At 42.7% G+C, this 13,189-nt stretch overlaps 1 protein-coding gene across 2 annotated transcripts in view; it reads right to left on the bottom strand.

Annotated features, from left to right (window-relative positions):
* TAF3 (TATA-box binding protein associated factor 3) overlaps window positions 1-13,189 on the bottom strand; it is a 157,181-nt gene that overhangs the window by 33,586 nt on the left and 110,406 nt on the right. Inside the window, exon 3 of one of the 2 annotated variants that reach the window (XM_059055950.2) lies at window positions 3,226-5,036. In XM_059055950.2, coding sequence (XP_058911933.1) covers window positions 3,226-5,036 — 1,811 coding nt within the window. The remainder of the gene's footprint in view (window positions 1-3,225; window positions 5,037-13,189) is intronic. The other variant, XM_059055949.2, reaches the window with a different exon arrangement.

Below are 13,189 nucleotides of genomic sequence, written 5' to 3'. Positions count from 1 at the left end.
GCTGGTCCAGGTCAATGTCCAGGACAGTTGCTTCTGTGTGCTGGTGAGGAGGAGCGAGAGGAAGGAAACTACGGCCCTCGGCCTTCTGACTGCAGACTTTTTCTCGGGGCAGCTTATATACACCTTGTTTTGATTTACTCTTGTCTTCTGTGCATATGTAAGAAAATTCTTAGATCGTATGCAACCCAATTTCAGGTCTATTTTCATTTACTCATATGGCTTGATACTTAGGGGGATTAAGTGGGGTTGAAAAAAGAGAAGTCCTAATGTTTAAGTTAATATCTCAATTTCTACTCCTTGTCAATGGCATCCCACGGGTTACAATAGATTTACCCTTTCCTAGCTGAGCAAAGGGCTAAAATTTAAAAGAATGCCCAGGAAGCAGACATAATTTTTCAACGCTGGAACCACAGCTGACTCACCCTGTCACACACAGGTCAGTCACCAGGGTCTCATGGAGCAGCCGCCTCTATTCAGGTGTCTGTGTTTTAGGGGTTGATTCAAAATGGAATAATAACACTCGCCATCACCATCACCGCCTTCTCCACTTATTCAGCATTTACTTATGTGCCAGAAATGGTACTAAGCAGGTCTCAGACGTTATCTCATTTAATCTTCACCTAAGCCACTTGCCCAAGTTCACAGGGCTGAAAAAGTCAGGATGGGAACTCAGGTTTAACTCCAGAGACAATAACATTTATTATTTTTAGAGCCCTGATGGCTGACGTTTGTAAGTTTTTATCTTTAAAAACTGATCCATAACCATCAAAACTGATACAAGGACTTGTATTCCTTTGTTAGGTGAAATCTGTGTGACTCATAACTGACCCTTTGCCTCTAGCCAAGATGGTCTGGGGACTTCCCTGGTGGCGCAGTGGTTACGAATCTGCCTGCCAATGCAGGGGACACGGGTTCGAGCCCTGGTCCGGGAAGATCCCACATGCCGCGAAGCAACTAAGCCCGTGCGCCACAACTACTGAGCCTGCGCTCTAGAGCCCGTGAGCCACACTACTGAAGCCTGTGCACCTAGAGCCCGTGCTCCACAACACGAGAAGCCACCACAGTGAGAAGCCCGCACACTGCAATGAAGAGTAGATCCCGCTCGCCGCAACTAGAGAAAGCCCGCGCACAGCAACAAAGACCCAACACAGCCAAAAATAAATAAATAATTTAAAAAAAAAAAAAAAAAGATGGTCTGGGAGACATGTCCTTCCCAAAGTCAGGTAGGTGCTGAGGAAAAGCATGGGCCGCTGTCACCAGCTAACCTGATGGATGGGCTTTACTGAAGTTCACAGTGGCCTCTGACTGACTTTCCAGAGGTGAGATGGTGATGAAAGCAACAGTACTTTGATGTGCTGAGGGCTCATTTGCCAAGTTACTAGGTACCCGATGGGTAAGCGGCTAATCGCTGCCGGGCAGGATCACCAGCCATAAACATTTCAAAACGGGAAGTAAGTCTGTGTGTAAATGACCCGCCTCTTGCTGGTTGTGTGACCTTGATCCTGGACAAGTCACTCAGGCTGTTTCTCATCCATAAAGGTTGATAATAATACCTGCTGGACCTGTGTCATGGGTGTGTCGGGGGAGAAACTAAGGTACGTGGAAGTGCTTTAAAATCTTTCGGGTACCATGGAAAAATAACACAATGATAAAGTGATTTCAAAAATGGAAAAAAGAGTTGGATTTCTGTGTCTTGTTAACTTGCTGATGTTCAGTTATTAATATCAGAATTTCCATTCTACTGCCTTGTATTTTGGAATAATAGCCAAGGGGGACAGAGAAAGAAAAAAGTTAGGCAGAAAAATGTGAGAGGTTAGCTAGCTCGTCAGCTAAACTAATCTTCCCAGTTAAGTCTGAAATGGAAAACACTGCAAAAGTATGGATAATGGAGTTGCTGTAGGTCAAATACAGCGTATTTTATCATGTGGAAAAAATTACTAGGTATGATTTTGTAGCCACCCTCAAAGAGGAATGCTTCCAGAGGGCAGGGAAAGGCTATCTGAGGATCTGTATATATGGCACCAGACACTTAGACACTTTTTAAGAAAGTTTAAAAGAAATTTCTCCATCAACAAGTCAACCACTATAACCCAAAGAACTGTGGACAGAGAGCAAAGCTATAAAAGCAGAGGTCGCATCTTGTGCCCAAAGGATCGAGGTCCTGGTTGCTACAAAGTGCATGATGAACATCAGTTTCTTTGGCTATAATCTACGGAAGCCTGATTTACTTACATGGGAAAATACTTAGAATTAGTTTCTACCCACCAATCAGGCTGCCAGATGAGCTAGATACTCAGAGACATGTCCTAATCTTATTCAAGCAGAAAAGAGGGACTTCCCTGGGGTGCAGTGGTTGAGAGTCCGCCTGCCAATGTAGGGGACACAGGTTCGATCCCTGGTCCGGGAAGATCCCACATGCTGCAGCGCAACTAAGCCTGTGCACCACAACTCCTGAGCCTGCAAGCCACAACTCCTGAGCCCGCGTGCCACAACTACTGAAGCCCGCATGCCTAGAGCCCATGCTCCGCAACAAGAGAAGCCACTGCAATGAGAAGCCCGTGCACCGCAACGAAGAGTAGCCCCCGCTCGCCGCAACTAGAGAAAGCCGGCATGCAGCCACAAATAAAATAAATAAATAAATTAATTAATTTTAAAAAATCCTGTTTAAAAAAAAAAAGCAGAAAATAGGATAAGAGATGCTACAGAAAGTAGAAGACAGGCATAACCTTAAATACTTGCAAAACTGGCTCACCAAACAAAACTGAGTCAGTGAGCAAGGACTCCATGGGCCTTGCTGTCCTCTTAGGACAGCGCCATGGTTTTACCTGTTCTTAGAAAACTGGGTGCTGCCTTTCCCGGGTATCTAATATTTGGGTACAAATTAGTATGCTGCAGACTTGATAATTACAGAAATATTATTCACTGTTGAAGATTACAGATCTTTTCAAACTGCCAGAGATTAGTGTGGTTAACAGAGAGTTGATGGTCTGTGATTAGACTGCTCTTAGGCTATGAATTTTTAACGTTTTCCAGTGTATCAGGGGGTTGATGACAAGTTTATGGGTCTGAGAATTAAAATTAAATTTTGTAAACACATTACAGACGTGTTTCCAGTTAAGCTGTGGGTGATTTACATCCGAAAAAGACAGACAGTTGCTGGCTGTGTTTACCTGCGCTTTCAAGAGAACTTGGATCAGACAGGGCCCCCAAGGATACAGTGCTTACCTTTTCATGCTTGTGTCTCTCCCTCTCCTTCTCCCTCTTCTCTCTCTCGCGCCTCTCCTTCTCCCTCTCCTTCTCCCTCTTCTCCTTCTCCTTCTCTCTCTCCTTCTTTTTCTTCTTCTCCTTTTTGTCCTTTTTCCTCTCCTTCTCCTTGGGCTTCTCCTTCTCTTCGAACAGCTTCTCGGGAAGCATGGGTGTCAAGGAGGGCAGCATGGCTGGGATCCTCACGGCCGCCGCGGGGCTGAACAGGGGCAGTGCCACGTCCTTGGGGGGCAGGACCAGGGGGGCTGGGGCAGCCTTCAGCTTCTCTTCTCGGCCTTTCTCTTTCGCTTTCTCTCTGTCCCGCTTCTCTTTATCCTTTTTGCCTTTTTCTCTATCTTTCTTCTTGTCCTTGTGCCTCTCCTTTTCCTTTCTCACCACTCCATCTTTCAATCTTGCCTTTGGATCCACATCTTCAAACTCTTTTATCTTAAACTTGTAGGGATCTGCCTCTTCGTCTTTGAGAAAGTCCTTCCAGGGATACTTGGCTTCCTTGCTGGTCTCCTTCCCTTTCTCCTTCTCTTTGCTTCTCTCCTTGCTTTTGTCCCTGTCCCTCTCCTTATCTCTCTGCTTCTCTTTCTTTTTCATCTTCGTCTTCATTTCCTTTTTCAGCTTCTTTTTGACGTCCGTGGAGGTCGGCGCTTTGGGTTTCTCCTCATATACCTTGTGCAGCGGCTCAGGGGTGGGAGGAGAGACTGAAGGGGAGGAGATGTAAGGGAAGCTGGGGGGCACGCTGGGAGGGGTCCCCATCTTGGCTTTCCGGACCACCTCGTCGATGGATGCGTCCATCGTCCAGGAATTGTCAGAACTTGAAGTTCCGCCTGAAAGAGGGAGAGGGGTGGACCCGGACTTGGGGAAGTTGCCGGAGGAAGTGGAAGCTTTTGGGGTAGCACATTCTGAACCTGAAATCCTCTTAGGGCTGGTAAAAATGTCTCCTTCTGACTCGGATCCAGAAGAAAACTCGAAAGGGTCTGGCTCCCGCTCGGCACAAGCCCGTGCAATCACAGCGTCAATAGAGTCGTCTATGGTCTTATCAGTCACGACGGCCTTTTTCGGCTGATTCTCATGGTTCAGTTTCCCTGCATCGGGGGCTGTTTGTATTTGTTTCACCTGAATGGTCTCTTTGCTAATTTTTTCACTTATTGTAGCTGAAGGAGTCCTGTTAGGGGTGTCGGGTCTGATGGGTACTTGGGGAATGTGAGTGATGACCTTGGGACTCTTGGGGCTTTTGGGGCTCTTCGAACGTCCAGGAGACTTCTTTTCTTTGGATATGGTTTTTGGAGACCGAATAGGACTTCCGACCATTGCTGGTGACGGAGTCGTTTTGGGTGATTTAGTCTTCTGCCCTGGAGAACTGGTTTTAGTCTTTGTTTTAGGTGTAAACGACCTTGCTTCCAACGGTTTTGCGGTTGGCAGCTGTGATTTTGCCACTGGAGCTAACATTGGTGGCTCTGGTGACGGAGGAGCTAGGTCCGTGCTGTCCTGGACGTGGACGGGGGACAGCATTGGTGGGATCTTCTGGGGGTTTATTGAGCTGAGTGGCTCTCGAGCCTCCAGTAACACCACGTGCAGGGTGTCCCCTTTAGTGCTTAGCAGGCGTGGCCGCTTCATCGTGGGCATTTCTTCAGCTTCCGGACTGTCCAGCGGTCTCTTACCCAAGAAGTTCTCATCATTGATAATTTCCTCCTCTTCCAGTTCATCATCTTCTTCCAAGGGAACCTGCATGGCTTCTGCTGATGTGCCCCCATCGGTGGGCACCTGCTCTTCTTCTTCTTCTGGTAAAGGATGAAAAATGAAGTGCTATTAGAATATACATATATATAAAACCTAAGAAATAAAAACAATGCTTCAAACATGATTTCTAAGAAAGAAAGGAAATTATTGACAGTTGTTAGAGAGTAAAGTGGTAAGTTTTCTAGAACCTTCCAAACTTGCATGCTGTCGTGCTTTGAAGAGTGGCAACCAGTGACAGGAGATATACAAACTGTTTTCCTTTCTAGTGGTGTGGCTCTAAATGCAGGATCTGGAGTTTGCTAAGGATTTCCCATTTGCCCTCTGCTTCCTTAATTAATTCTTTTCCTAACCTGACTAAATACTGCCTTTCTGTTTTCCCCCTCCTCTTACATACACGTGTACGTACGTACACACACACACACACACACACACACACACACACACACACACACACACACACACACACACCTCTAAAAACCAAGAGATGGGGGACTTCCCCGGTGGTCTAGTGGTATAGAATCCACCTTCCAATGCAGGGGATGCGAGTTCAATCCCTGGTCAGGCAACTAAGATCCCACACGCCGCACAGCAACTAAGCCCAAGCGCCACTATTACTGAGCTCGCGAGTCTCAATGAGAGAGCCCGCGTGCCGCAAACTACAGAGCCCATACGCACTGGAGCCTACACGCCTCAACTAGAGAGAGAAAACCCTCACGCCACAACCAGAGAGACGCCTGTGTGCTGCAACAAAGAGACCACACACCGTAATGAAAGATCCTGCATGCCTCAACAAAGATCCCGTGTGCCGCAAGACCTGACGCAGCCAAAAGAATAAGGAAAATAAACAAATAAATAAATAAAATAAATATTTTAAAAATCAAGAGATGGGTTATTATATGACTACTTTCCTCAGAAATGACAGAAAAGAATACTTTTAAAAAGAATCTTCATAACATATTTTAATTATTGGAGTTTGGAAAATGTAAATCTCCAACCTGGACACAATTCATACCCTATTTATGTCTTCTATTCCACTGGCTTGAGGACAGCCAAGTGGAGGAAGGATTCAAACACAGGTTTAAGGCTTTGAGCCCTGGTGAGTGAGAAATGCAGTCATTCATACAAACAGGAAGTAAAGAAATAGAGAAGGAAGATGATTATGAATTAGCTCAATCCTTGAGATACACTAAAGTTCAGAAAACAGGACAGGGTGTTAGAGAAATCTTTGCTGTGCTCAATGAAATCACAATAATGGATAATGTCAGCAAGGGAGCAATCAGGGTAGTCAGGTTTAGATATCCTAAGGATAAAGAGAAAAGGAGGCACTAGAGAAATCAGGAGATGTCAAAGAGATCAAGGGGGTAACAGTTTTCAAGGGGAGGACTCAGGAACAAAGTCAAATGCTTACGAGGGCAGCGAGAACAAAGGCTCACAGCGGAAGTCCCTCCAACAGAAACACTAAGGGGGGAAGACGCAGTGTTCGTGAAAGCGCTTTGTGAACTACAGAGAACAAGACAAACTGGAGACACAATTATTGCTACCATTACTTGAGAATAATACTGTCATCCATCCAGTCACCCAAGTGAGAAACATCACTCCATGCTGCTATTGTACTTTCCCCTCTTTCTCCAGATCAGACTTGTGAACTGTTTTCTATTCTGTTTCCCTTCATGTGTTTTCCCCATCGCTACTGTTAGCTCAACTCAGCACTGGGTTTCTGCACGTCGTGTTCAAGACTGTACCACTTCGCCAGTGTGTAATTCTATCAAATTTGAACCGGCAAGATGACTACCACACGGGCATTTGAACTGCAGGATGTGTGTCACACTGGGCTCTGGAAAACTGGACTGTTTTTCCAGCAAACACTTGAGAAAACAGACTGATTCATTTAGAATTTGGAGCTCAAGTACCTCAGAAAAATATTTTAAAAATTAATGGTTGTTGCTTACATTTAAGTGAGAAAAATTTAACATAAAGCTTAATTCAAAGCGGTCTCCACAAGCTAGGAGGGATTACTCCATTTCTGTTATTTTATTTTTACGGTTTCTTTTTTTTTGTTTGTTTATTTCAAGTCCCTGTTAACTTGTATGCCTCAAGAAGCGTTATGTGGTTTGGAGGAATATAAATGAATTATAAAAATAAACTATTACAAGAGCTGATTTTGGGAATACTTAAATATACAAATGTTTACTTCTAATTTACAATTCTTTTACGCTTAAAGATTTTACAAGAAAGCTTCAATTGCAGCATCAAAATTAATCAAAATGAAAAGGGAATTTTGCTGGAAGAGAGAGCCTTAAGCTTTAGTAAGAACAGGTGAGAAATGTTTAAAGTGTGAAAATATTTAAAACAATTTTCTGAATTAGAAATTATCTGGTACGTTGCAGAGCGTGTAAGTGATGTGCAGGTAGGGCATAAAGCATACTAATGAATGGACACCTGTAAAACAACTGCCGACTGCGGAAGACAGCATTAGCGGCAGCATCACAGCTCCCCGTGCTTCCTTTCCGATTCATCCTCTCCTCTCTCCACTCCCACCCCCACCCCCAGGTAACTACTCGTCTTTTCATATCTTTCCTTTCTTTGTTTCCTGTACAGTTTTACCACATTTGCATGCAGTGACTTGTTTTTGAACTTTATATACGTGGTATCATACTATAACGTTCTTCAGCTTTTTTGCCCCTAACATTATGTTTCGGAGCATCAGCTATGCCCATTCAGGTAGCTGCAGTGCATTCATTTTCACTGTTGTAAAAATGTACCACGCTTATTAATCCATTCTCCACAGTATTAAAGTTTTCCACTTGAGTGAATATATTTTATTTTTAAAATATTACAAAATGCAAACATGAGTACAACTGATCTAGCTTATGCTTGCTCAAACACAGACTTAATTGGTGATTTTGCATAACGAGTGTCTGGCTTTCTATTACATGAGTTATTTTAATTCTGTGTTCTAAGAGTTTGGAGTAAGACAAATATGTGATGGCTACTGAATGGTTTATTCTTTACCATCACCCAAACCCCCACCTGAAGGTTAATCTCAGTTTGATTACAGGTGAACAGCAATGAAGTATTCCTTGTGTGTATGTGTATAATGAGCACGATTCACCAAAAATCTGTAAAATATCCTAAAAATGGTTTTTAGCATTTTCCTATACTTATCCATGAAAACAGTTTTACTATAAAATAGCATATAATTTGGTTAACAGAAGTTTACTATTAAAGATACTTGATCTTTTGACATGTTATTATATAAAGGTGTAAAAAATAGTATAAAAATTTTTTTGAGTCACAAACTCTTTCTAATTTAACACAAATATAGACACAAGAATAAAAGCTGTGCTCGAAAGTCAAAAGAGTGATGTTACAATATGAGGAGTATTTTAAAGATTTTTTTTATTTCCAGAGAACTAAGAAATTATTTTCTACTGTTTAAATATGTTTACTTTTTTAAAGATTTTTTTTGTATGTGTACCAATTTTAAAGTTTTTATTGAATTTGTTACAATATTGCTTCTGGTTTATGTTTTGGTTTTTTGGCCACGAGGCATGTGGGATCTTGGCTCCCCGACCAGGGATTGAACCTGCACCCCCCGCACTGGAAGGCGATGTCTTAACCACTGGACCGCCAGGGAAGTCCCATGTCCATCTTTTTTTAAAACTTCACAAATATTGAGAGGAGTGGAGGGAGACAATACAAACCCCATTCCAATTTTCCTTCATTAATGACACAAATAAGTAATCCACACTCCCTACATTTCCCGGAGGAGTAATGAGCAAAACACACTTCTTTACCAAACTTATCGAACAAAACCGAAACAAGGCAATATGGTCTGAACACACCAACAGGATTTTTAGGGGTTAGTTCTAAGCTACTGTAAATATTGACTCAGAATAAAATATCTTAAAAAAAATCTTTTTAACTAGAATAATAAATGCCTTTAAAGAAACACTATAATCGGGCTTCCCTGGTGGCGCAGTGGTTGAGAATCCGCCTGCCGATGCAGGGGACACGGGTTCGTGCCCCAGTCCGGGAAGATCCCACATGCCGCGGAGCGGCTGGGCCTGTGACCCATGGCCGCTGAGCCTGCGCGTCCGGAGCCTGTGCTCCGCAGCGGGAGAGACCACAACAGTGAGAGGCCCGCGTACCGCAAAAAAAAGAAAAGAAACACTATAATCTAAAAAGCTCATGGACATTAGGAAAAAAAGGAAATTGCAAAGGCATGAAAGCTTTTTATCTTATTAACTACACGGATTCATGATCTTAAGCAGAAAATATACTTGTGCTACTGAACTTTGTAGGGACAATAAAATGCTAACTGCATATATTTCACCAAAAATTAAATGTATTTAAAACTAGATTTCCTGTAATTCTTTGGAAATGCACATACAGAAATTAATTTCTAGCAATGATGACATGAACTTTCCTACTGTCTTATTAGTTTATGCACACTGATGTTTTTATAACAGATATGAAAGGATTCATTTAAAATACACATTTTTCAAACAACATCTTTCTATACTAGGTATGTTTATTACAACCACTTACTTTAAGTGACTCCATACTACTTACATTCATTCGTTCACTCCTCACTCATCATTCAATCATTCGTTCACCTACCGAGTGCCTCGAGAACACCAGTGCAGGGAGCACCAGGTTAGATCCTAGGAACATACGGTCAAATAAGACATGACTTCCTACCCTGAAGAATCAACTACATTTGGCGGCCATCAGTTCAAGTGCTGTGGCAAGGGTCGGTACAAGGTACGTACGTAGCCATATCCAGGGATACGAGGACAGAAATCCCAAAGTCAACTAGAGAGGAAGTGGATGGAAACTATATCTGGGGTCTGTTACCAGAGCCACAGTTCGACCTAGCATAGCCCATTTACTCTCTCAGACCTAAGTTTCCCCATCTGCAAAACAGAAGTACTGGGGGTTGAAGGGGGTGGGAAGGGATAAACTGGGAGATTGGGACTGACATATACACACTACTATATAGAAAATAAATAACTGATAAGAACCTGCTGTAAAGCACAGGGAACTCTACTCAATACTCTGTAATGGCCTATATGGGAAAAGAATCTAAAAAAAAAAAATGAATAGATATATGTATATGTATAACTGAATCACTTTGCTGTGTACCTGAAACTAACACAACACTGTAAATCAACTATACTCCAATAAAAAATTTTAAAAATAAAAGTAAAACACACACACACACACACACACACACACACACACACGTATTGACATCTGACTTCTGCTTCGAAGAACTGAAGGTCTCTAATATTAGGGCCATCTCCACATGCTGGGGGATGATCGAAAGGGCAGGACAGAGTTCTTTCTGCCCCTAAATATCTCACTGAGCACATGCTACAGTGCTTGGCATTCCGACCACTTGATTTATGTCTTGGATAAGGGCACTATCTTTAAGATGTTGCTGCCAAAATATTTTTAAAACTGTAAAGCTGACTTGTGAATGATTCTATCCTACTTTTCGAGGTAAGGAGACTCTGAGTAAATGGTACTTCAGTGAAGTAATTTGACGAAATGCTGAGGATGGAGAGGGTCTGGAACCCAGCACCCTGGGTCTGGAACCCAGGGTGCTGCCAAGAGGGGGAGGCTCTGGTGGGCTGCTGCTTGCTGTTGGGGGGCGTGTCTAGGGCAGTTGGAGGATGACAGGCAGACACTGGATGCCTGGGAAATGCAGGAAGAGCAGCAATATTAAAACAACCCATTCCAACATTTTATCTCTTAGTTCCAAATGAGGCCAAAATTTTTTTTCGAATCCCATCTAAATGCCTTCATAAAATATTTTTAAAATTGTCCTGTCTATAATGGGACTGAAATTTTAGACCCTTGAAACACAACTCAACATGTATAAGTGTGTAGGTATTTTCTAAACAAACCTATTTACTTAAAAAAATGAAATGACTAGCAAAGACAAGACAATTAGGCAATGACAATTCATACAGTACAACCAATCAATAACACAATTAATAGAGTGAAGCTGATGTGTTATAAATACCTATATATACACTGACCTGCAGAAAAGCACCATTTCACTAACGTTCTGCACAATAAAAAACTAAAATGCTATATAAGCAAGCCAACCTGAAATGACACCTAGTATTATAAATGGCCTAATCTATATGTTAATATTGTTGTATCACATAACTGCAGCAAGGCTAAGATAACGGTATGACTTTGGGGTTTCTATGGCTACATCCTGGGCTGGCGTGCCTGAAAGGGCTGGCTGCTGACACTACACGAGCATTCTGAGTGCTTCTTTTTGGTTATTTATGATATGATTTATGATAACAACAACATCTCCCATTTCCTCTCCTCCTCAGATACAATAAATTGCTATCGTTAATCACCCTTCTTAGTTCAACTATGATTACAATAGCATAATAGGGTCTGGCTATGGTAATATTGTGGATTTTTTAAAAGAAATAAATACAAGGAGATCTCTTCAGACAATGTCAATATCTCTAATATTTTAATCATCTTCCTTTAAGTCTTTCAGAATAAATTCTATTACAACTAAGATCCCATATCCAGGATGTAAGTCCTTTGTGCAAATCAAATTCATGCTCGAGTCCCACACACTCACAAATCACTACCACCATGATGTTCTTAAACTCACCACAGCAGTAAGACTGCACATAGGATAATACGGTTTCTTTTCCAAGACAGACATGACAGTTGTTTCTCTCTTGTATTGATGAGACTAATCTTACTGCTGTTTTGTCCTCTCCAGAACTAGACAAACTAGGCAAATTAGCCATTCGTGTATCAGAAGGCAAAACAGTAGAGAAAGAATAAAAACTTTGCCATCACGCAGACATGTGTGACCCGCCTTTGCCAATTACTGGCTGTGTGGTTGCTTAATCTTTCTGAACTTTCCTTTCCTTTTATGCCCATTCGGGCTAACAGCTAGTACTTCCTCTCTGGCTTTTAAGTAACAGTAAGAGGAATCCTTTTCCTCCCTGCATCGATGCCCTTTCCACCAGATCTCAGCAAGAGGTGCAGCCTACTTGATTTGGGTGGCCGGGTAACTTGCTTTGGCTGATGGGTCAGAGTTGGCAAAAGCAATACAAGCACAGGACGGAAAACCACGTGCAGACTGGGGCTTGCCCTCCTGCTGCTCATGGGAGACTTGCAACCACCCCAGGGCCTGGGTTAGCCTGCTGGGTGATGAAAACTGCGTGGCTCAGAGCCCCAGCCAAACCGTCAGACATATGAGTGACGCCATCGATTACTAGCTGATGGCAAATGTCCAACCGAGCCCAGCCAGACCCAGCAAAAGGACTGCACCGCTGAGCCAACCCCAAATGCCAACTCCCAGGATTATGAGCCAGTAGACAGTTGCTGTTTTAAGCTACTCATCTTTGGGGTGGCTTGCTACACAGCAACATGTTAACCATGTGTTCACACGTACGTGTACAGTGGATTCATGTTATTTGGAGTGATCATGTTCTATAAAGGGGTTGCAAACACTCGAGTCAGTGAAAACCACTGCTCCCAAAGGAAATACAAGGTTAGGTTCCTATGAGGCTTTGGTCACAACATTTTCATCAGCAGATCAATACAGAATCTTGTTTTATGTGTGCTTCTGCTTAAAGACATCTAATTTAATATATACTGTTGATTCATTCACAGTGAACTCACGGCCAACAGTACTGCACGGAGCTGCTCTCTTCTTTCCATTAAGACACATCAAGCCCTCTCGCACCTGGGAACACCAGCCAGCGTCGCCCAGCGTCACACTTGGGGGGCACTTTAGATAGCAGAATCACCAAAAAAAAGCAAAAAATGCAAAAAGCATGGCAACAAATAGACTGAAAATACACCTGTCGACAGTCTGAGCTGAAATAAGAAGGCAGAGTGTCACTTTGTTTAGACTCAGCTAGAAATGTGCACAACTCAAATTTCCCGCCCCCCTGCGCCTGTCCGTGAATGACTGTGAAAGCACCGCTCTGCTCTGGGGGTTACAAGTACATTCTAGCCAGCAGGCGAGATCACAAATACAGAACCAGCGCATAATGAGGGTCGGCTACATATAATTAAATGGACACAAACCTATCAACGTCAGGTATGTTTATGAACAACTGATTTAAAAGAAAAGGTTTTACTTGAAAAGTAATTCCAGGCCTCAGAAGGTATTTAATAAGAAGATGAAAAG

Source organism: Kogia breviceps, chromosome 3 (genome assembly GCF_026419965.1).
Source record: "Kogia breviceps isolate mKogBre1 chromosome 3, mKogBre1 haplotype 1, whole genome shotgun sequence".
NCBI classification, from domain to species: Eukaryota; Metazoa; Chordata; class Mammalia; order Artiodactyla; family Physeteridae; genus Kogia; species Kogia breviceps.
This window is presented reverse-complemented; position numbering and strand designations above follow the sequence as displayed.